Source organism: Gaeumannomyces tritici (assembly GCF_000145635.1).
Source record: "Gaeumannomyces tritici R3-111a-1 unplaced genomic scaffold supercont2.1, whole genome shotgun sequence".
Lineage (NCBI taxonomy): Eukaryota > Fungi > Ascomycota > Sordariomycetes > Magnaporthales > Magnaporthaceae > Gaeumannomyces > Gaeumannomyces tritici.
Genome location: NW_008804545.1, coordinates 5,197,026 through 5,204,871, shown reverse-complemented (window position 1 = coordinate 5,204,871; position 7,846 = coordinate 5,197,026). Strand labels below are relative to the sequence as shown.

The 7,846-nt window shown below is 58.4% G+C and overlaps 3 protein-coding genes across 3 annotated transcripts in view; 2 read left to right on the top strand and 1 right to left on the bottom strand.

Moving 5' to 3' along the window:
* Positions 1-4,362, top strand: part of GGTG_01657 (TATA-box-binding protein) — a 6,283-nt gene extending 1,921 nt beyond the window's left edge. Inside the window, exons 3-4 of the mRNA XM_009219424.1 lie at positions 521-608; positions 664-4,362. Of these exons, the coding sequence (XP_009217688.1) occupies positions 521-608; positions 664-1,095 (520 nt within the window). The 3' untranslated portion in view covers positions 1,096-4,362. The remainder of the gene's footprint in view (positions 1-520; positions 609-663) is intronic.
* Positions 1,904-3,469, bottom strand: GGTG_01658 (hypothetical protein; the record flags this gene model as incomplete). The annotated part of the gene is made up of 2 exons (XM_009219425.1): positions 1,904-2,098; positions 2,180-3,469. 2 exons carry the CDS (start codon positions 3,467-3,469, stop codon positions 1,904-1,906), a joined length of 1,485 nt encoding a protein of 494 aa, XP_009217689.1.
* Positions 4,363-4,401: 39 nt separating the features above from the next.
* GGTG_01656 (hypothetical protein) lies at positions 4,402-7,665 on the top strand. Its single transcript, XM_009219423.1, has one exon. It carries the CDS (start codon positions 4,531-4,533, stop codon positions 7,018-7,020), a length of 2,490 nt encoding a protein of 829 aa, XP_009217687.1. The 5' UTR covers positions 4,402-4,530; the 3' UTR covers positions 7,021-7,665.
* Positions 7,666-7,846: the final 181 nt, after the last annotated feature.

Below are 7,846 nucleotides of genomic sequence, written 5' to 3'. Positions count from 1 at the left end.
TTTTTTTTTGGCCTGCCGTCTCCCCCAACCCGTTTTGGGCATGCCGTTCACTCCAAGCCTTCGTCGCACGCATCGCCATTAGTTGCTGCGCCACGTATTCTTCCAACGATCAGTTTCCCTTACTGACATCTGACACTACAGTCCTGCCAATCCTCTTTTCAAATCGAGACCAGGACTCAAGTTTGGATCAACATGGAGGGCATTCAGACTCATCCTTCCAACGCGGCTCAGGCGAAGGCCTTCACGGCTCCCGGCTCTCTGTCTTTCCCTGGCGGCCACGGCGAGCTCACGCCTCCCAACGACGTCAACGGACAGAGGCCCGTTGTGAATGGCGTTCAGCCGGGTGCTCAAGCCGTCAACGGCACTGGGGTGACTCCCGCGACTCCCGCTGCGACGCCTGCTGCTACCCAAACTGGCAGTGGTCTCACCCCCACTCTTCAGTGAGTTTGCCCTCGCTGGCTGTTTTGCATTGCACGCTTCTGGGGTTGCCATGTGCTAGGTGCTAATAAGGCAACCAAAGAAACATCGTCGCGACTGTGAACTTGGACTGTCGGTTGGATTTGAAGACCATCGCTCTTCATGCTCGCAATGCGGAGTACAACCCCAAGGTACATCTCGCCTCCCAGAACTTATGTTTCTGGGATTTTGGGCTAACCTGAGTAGCGTTTTGCGGCTGTCATCATGAGAATCCGTGAACCGAAGACGACCGCCCTCATCTTCGCTTCCGGCAAGATGGTCGTCACCGGTGCCAAGTCGGAAGACGATTCTAAGCTCGCCTCGAGGAAGTACGCTCGTATCATCCAGAAGCTCGGCTTCAACGCGAAGTTTACCGACTTCAAGATCCAGAACATTGTCGGCTCGTGTGACATCAAGTTCCCCATCCGGCTGGAGGGTCTGGCTTCTCGCCATCACAACTTCAGTTCTTACGAGCCTGAACTGTTCCCTGGTCTTATCTACCGCATGATCAAGCCGAAGATTGTGCTCCTCATCTTCGTCAGCGGCAAGATTGTCCTGACGGGTGCCAAGGTTCGCGAAGAGATCTACCAGGCATTCGAGATGATCTACCCCGTGCTCCAAGACTTCCGCAAAGTCTGAGGCACCCGCAGCTCTACGACGATGAAACTGCATTACGATATTACGACACCTTCCCACCCACGCAACCATACCACCCAATACCCCACAACACCGCGCAGGAGGCGGCAGAGGGCATATCTGGCTCGTCTCGTCAGCAATGTCTCTCACCGCAACTTGCTTGTAACATTTTCTGCTTTCCCATTTCCCAGCATTGCATTGGCGTTCAGATCGGAGGGGTTCTACATTGGAGGGGATTCTAGGCGGACAAAAATCATCGGAAATTCCTCAATGGCTCTAAACGCAACATAGAGTTTTCACACCCACAGGTCAGACACACCTGTGGCGTGTTTCGACGACAGGACGGCGCAGGTTGTACGGATTGTCGTCACCTTAATGTCCTCGTCCATGGCGAGTAACAAGCCAGAGGCCGAGGGCGGGTGAGGATCGGAAGGGTCTGGGGGATACAGCCCACACCCCACAGGCTGCTTCGAACCAGCCCATGGCTGTGACTGTTGCTGGTCTCGGGCTTGTCGAGCACCGCGAGTCTGGAAGCGACAGGCCATCACAGGGGGCATGTTTTTTTGCATTCTATTGCACAGGGGACAGACAGAACGGGTTACGCTCACAGCGGAGTGTTATGGTCTTCCATGGCGTCCTTTGTGCGTTTGCCTGTAACTGCACAGGTCATCTGCCCATCTGGCGAGGCCCTGTTTTGTCTCTGCGTTGGGTGCCTTGCACCAACGAGATAGCTTTGAGAATGCCATAAAGGATGCGTTACCTGCGTACGGCCCGTCCCTCTCCACTGCTGTTCAGGCTCGTCGGGAGCCCGTCATGACGCCTTGGTCATTTCGTCGCTGAACAACAAGCCTGTTTCACCAGCTCGACTGCCATCTTGTGTCGAGACAGCATTCCAAGTGGTGGTGGTTGAGGGTGTGGTGGAGTGGAAAGCCCACTTGGTCTTGAACGCCTCTGGTCGTTCCCCCACGACGCAGTCAACGATTCGCTCTCCCAAGACAGGGAGGAACTAGCGATGATGACTTGTTAGTGCAAGACCAGACATGCAAACCACCATGTGACGTAGAGCAATGAATGTAGTAGAGTCTACCTTGAATCCGTGTCCGCTCCCTCCTGTGGCGATAAAGAGACCGTCCCAGTCGGGATGGTAGTCGATGATGAAATCACCAGTTGAGGTGTCGTTGTACCAGCAGACCTTGGTTTTCGCAAAAGGTCTGTCGTGGATCGCAGGCAATGGAACCATGTCCTTTAGGGCGGTGCGCAGCACCGCCTTGCTCCTCTCGGGTATTTCATGGAAGGCGTCCTCGACGTTCCTTGGCGGCAGGGAGATGGGGCAAGACGTAGCAGCAGCATCGTCCTCCGACCGGGCGGCGTCGGAAGGTGAGCGGAGCGGCTTCGCCGTCGTCGGGTTCAGGTAGCCGTACTCGTGCCGCGCAACCTTGAGCACGTTGTTGCGGGGAGGGATGACGAAGAGGCCGGAGCTGAGGTTCAGGATGACGGGCTGGGCAGCCAGGGCCGCCTGCTCCTCGTCAGTGATGTCCAGGTACGCGAGGGTCTGCGCCGTCGCGACCGCGCGCCCGCGCAGGTCTACCAGACCGCCAGTCCACGCCCCCGTCGCCAGGATGACCAGGTCGGCGGACATGTCGCGGCCGTCGTCGAGGGTCACGCCCGTGATCTTGCTGCCCTCGCGTGTGAGGGAGGACGCGGTACCCGAGACGAAGCTGATGCGGCCCGAGTCCTTGGCGTGGCGGAATAGCCATCGCATCGACTGGTCGGCGTCGGCCCAGCCAGAGGCGCGGTTGATGTATCCCCAAACGCCGCTCACGCCGCCGGTGCCGATTGCCTTGCGGATGTCGTCCTGCGTGGGCAGCAGTTGGATCTTGTCCTTCATTGCCCCATTACGTTCTGAGATGGCGACGACGTTTTCCCAGCTCGATCGACAATAGTCGGCGCCGGTCTTGTGGGTGGTTGGCTGCTGTAAGGTTGGCGCGCCGTCAGGCTGCGTCGTCGGGTCCCCGTCGGCGACAACGACCAGGCCGCTCTCGCTGTAGCGCCCCTGGCCGCCGAGCTGGTCCTCGCCCGCCTTGCGCCATTCAACCTGGGCCTCGGCGGCGAGGGCCGCGTAGGCGGGATCGGCATAGTCGGCACGTATTATGCGGGAGCTGTCGACGCTGGACGCATCGCGTGAGGGGAAGACGGCCGGGTCCGCCGACCGGTCGAGGACGGTTATGGGGCAGCCTGAAAATGCATGGCGTCTTGCGAGGGCGAGCGCGGTGCCCAGGCCAAAAACGCCGGCGCCGACGATGAGAATTGACGAGGAAGATTTAAATGTGTGCGGTGGTTTTGAGGAAGAGAAAGAGTCGGTGGCGGGTCTGGACATGCTGGGAAAAAAAAAAAAAAGGGTTGGAGTGAAAGAAGGTTTGGGGGATAAATGCGTAGGAAGTATATTAATAGCAAGCAAGGTTTAGGACGTCCGTGATCCGTCCGACGGCAGAAAAGGCAAGCCAAGAGGGTCTCCAAGGACAGGCGGTTTCACTTACTACAGCGGTGCAAGACGTCCAAGCTCGGACAGAGAAAGGGATGTGAAAGGGGCTCGCTCACTCTGGGTATTTCGCTTGAGGCGGGAATTGAATAGGTGTGAGTGAGTAGTGGGCGCTTTTGCCCCAGCCCACGGAAATAATGAAGATGTCTGGCGTGATTTTTCTTGTTTGTATTTGTTTTTGACCCCTCCAGGGTCTTTGTGCATTTGCCAAGAAACCCTTCCATGATAAATGGGAAGACCAGCGTCTGCAGTAATTTGACGGCGTGTGTCAGAGAGAATCATCCATGGCATCGTCCCAACGGTCCTCTGCGCGTGAGGTTTGGTGTATTTTTCGCAGGGCGTCTGTATGCTCTACATACTGGGAGTTTGTGAGGATGGTCGGGTGAATAGGGATAAATCATGGCCAGGAGGCGACACAAAGATACCATAGACAAATGATAGATGCCTAGGTACATCGGTACCTCACCCGGGTCGGACTTGGAATCCTCATCTCAGGAATGACAGTCGACCCGGTTTGATTGCTGTATTTACACTCTGCGGTCTGGCTACTGTATCTGCTTGGAGCTGAGCTCTGGTAAATTGAAAATGTCTCGGACATGAGACATAAACTTGACCAATGCCAGCATTCAGACTGGCTGCGACATCTGTGTGTGATGAATGCCATTTGCACAAGTCAAAGCCCGGCGCGACCGGGCAGGCACTAGTGGAGGAAGCACGCACGCACTTTGCCCCACTGCAATGTAGTGGGGAGAACTTGCCGTTCGTCAGCCCGCGAGGCGTGTTTGGTGGAGGTCAGTGCCGCCACAGCCAAATCCAAGACGCGGGTGAGCAGAGTCGACATTCGCTAGGGCATCCACGTAACACCAAGCCCGGCGCTCGTTTTGCGTTCGCCGGAATGCATGCCATCGCCCACCATGGCATCTTCCAAGAAGCTGGTCGAGTTCCCCGACGTTGAGGCGAAGCTGCAGAAGCCCGCCAAGAAGTCCGTTTTCGAGCGGCAGAAGGAGGAGGCCGAAGCAAAGCGCCAGCGCGAGGAGGCCGAAACCGCCGCCCTCCTCGAGGACTTCCGCAAGAGCTTCGACCGCGGCGGCGACAGCGACAGACAGCGCGACGGCCGATTCCCCGCTAACCGGACAGATAGGCCCGCAAGACTCGCCGACCGCCCGCTCGGCTTCGCTGGAGGCTCGGGGAAACGCCATTTCGGCGCGCAGGGCCTGAAGAGCGGCCCCGGCTCCCTGGGCCCTGCCCCGACGAGCTACGCCCGGAAGAGGCCGTTTGATGCCCCGCGCGGGGTCGAACGCGATGGCGCCGGGCGGGGCCGGGCGCCCCTTGACGAGGATGGCGGCTCGCGGTCGATAGCCAAGGCATTCGACACGAGCGAAGACGAGGCCGAGTCCATGGCTGTTGATCGGGCCGAGGAGAAAGCCGTGGCCAAGCCTACACTTCGGCTGTCAAACATGCCGCCCGCCACCTCCCCTGCCGTCATCAAGGCCCTCATCTCCACGAGCCTCGCCGTCGAGAGCGTCAAGATACTCCCCCCGGCCGGCGCCAGCGCCACCGAGCGCAAATCCACCACCGCCATCGTCACGCTCGCACCCGACACGCCCGCCACAGATATCGACGCGGCAGTCAGCGCATTGCAGAATCGGTACCTCGGCTTCGGCTTCTACCTCTCTCTCCACAGACACCTCTCGTCCGCAGCCATGACGGGAACACTTGTTGCGGCGCAATCGTCATCAACCTCGGGCTCTCAGCCTTTTGGCGCGAAGCCCGTGCCCAACCCTACCGGCAAATCATCCCTCCACCCCCCGGCCCATGGCCGTGGCTTTGCGCCCCCAACATCATACAACAAGGCTGCAGGTGGGCAGGCTAGCCGTGCTGGCATTCTACATGTCCCCGTGCGCCCTCCGCGAGACATCAAGCAACTACGCACAATACACATGGTTGTCGAGGCTGTGCTGAAAAGCGGGCACGAATTCGAGGCACTCCTGATGTCCAGACCAGAAGTGCAGCGGGAGGAGAGGTGGGCATGGATATGGGACGCTCGCAGTGAAGGCGGGGTCTGGTACCGCTACCGGTTATGGGAGGTCATGACGGGAGCCACGGCACAGCGTGGCCGAGCCAAATTCATGCCGCTATTCGAGGGTAGCAGCGCCTGGAAACTCCCCGAACAGCCGCTCTCATACGAGTACACGACGGGCGTTGATGAGTTCGTGTCCGACTCGGAGTACAACTCGTCCGACGATGACGAGTTCGACCTCGACCCCGGCCGCGCTGGGGACGCGGCCGCTACAGCGAACGAAACCGAAGAGACGCTGCTGAGCCCCCTCGAGAAAGCCAAACTGACCCACCTCCTCGCGCGGCTTCCGACCACCATGGCCAAGCTGCGCAAGGGGGACGTTGCGCGCGTGGCCACTTTCGCAATAACCCATGCAAGCCGAGGTGCGGAGGAGATAGTCGATCTCATCGTGTCCAACGTCGAACACCCTTTTGCCTTCTCGCCGGCGAACCCTGAACACAAGGACATGAAGGGCCAACAGGGGGTCGAGCCAACAGGCCCATCGACGAGCCCAGACGACAAGCGGCCAGCAGAGCCACAGGATACCAACACCGCCAAGGTAATCGGTCTGTATGTGATCAGTGACATTCTATCGTCCTCGTCCACAAGCGGCGTCCGCCATGCTTGGCGTTATCGTCAGCACTTCGAGACCGCTCTGAGGGGTCGCAAAGTCTTTGAGGGGCTCGGGATGGTCCCCAAGAAGATGAAATGGGGCCGACTCCGAGAGGACAAGTGGAGGCGCAGCATATCTCTGATACTGGACCATTGGGAGGGGTGGTGTGTTTTCCCCGTTGAAACCCACACCCTCTTCGTTCAGAGCTTTGCGAACCCGCCCGCGTTGAAAGAGGGTGGCAAGGAAGGAGAGAGTGGGGAGGGCGAGGACGAGGCCAAGGTCGACGAGGCGCCCAAGAAGGGAAGATGGAAGACTGTGGATGCGGTGAGCAAGAAGGCTACCGATGATGATACCAAGAATTTCAGGGCGACAACACCACTCGGCGTTACCCCAGCTGCCGGTCTGGATGGCAAGGAAGACTTGGAGGATGAGCCGTATATGGAGTACACGGACGACGAGGACCTTGACCTCGAAGTCCTTGCCGAGGAGGATATAGACGGAGAGCCACTGGTTGAAAGCCAGATGGCCGGGCTTTCCATGGAGGAAGGCCAGGACGCGGACATGGCTGACACTGCTCCTCAGTCCTCGGAGCCGGTAGTGGCACCCCCACCCATAAAGACGGTCGGCGGGTTCCAAATGGCGGCATCCGTGGTAAACCCAAAAAAGCGGGTGAGGGCGATTGACATGTTTGCGGGCCCGGACTCTGAGAATGAGTAAAGGGCACTCAAGAATCGAACAAGGCATTGTGAAGAAACAGCGCCGGCAACGAAGCTAGATGTGACCTTTGAGGTTGCGCTGTGCCGAGAAGAGCAGGCCGTAAGAGCAGGCTGTAGCGTCACGATGACGCTATGGATGGAGACCTTATCGACGAGATCAACACGGGCCAGATGGGTGTTCCTTGCCGCTCATTTCCACATGGCCCTACCGGGCTGTCTTCAATGATGGGGGTAGACGGACAGGGCGGCATGAGATCGCCAAGAGATCTCCCTCTAGGGCCATGTGCATGGATCTCCGGCGGAGGGGTCACGCCGTTTCCGAGCACGATGAGGATGAGGACCCCTCGCCTGCCCAAGGCAGTTTCCAGGTACCCAGATGAGGGGGCCGGCGGTTTTTAGTTTTATCTCTTGAGTGTATGTAGATAGATACCCAGACAGACAACGCATGCTTTTCAGTCCTGGCCCGTAGTACATACAGTTGGCTCAAAAGGACGGCCTTCAGCAATCGGTCAGCCAATCCGCGAGCTACTGTGCCTTGGGCTGTCGGAGCATCCAAAACAGGCCTACCAAGCCGGACTGGTAGGCGGCGTTGGTCTCTGACTCGGCTCCAGAGCCGGCTGACACCGGATCAATTGCGTGCGCTGACCGGTTCTGTGGTCATTGATCATGGTGTGATTCTTGGCCATTTGCGGTTAATGAAACTCTGACTGGTCCTTTTCTTTCAGCGACGGGTATTATTATAGAGGAAGCGATATTATACATCTAGCTGGGGAGGTGTCTATCCAGGTACCACATGGGATTTGTCAGATATCGAGCTCGGCTGCAGC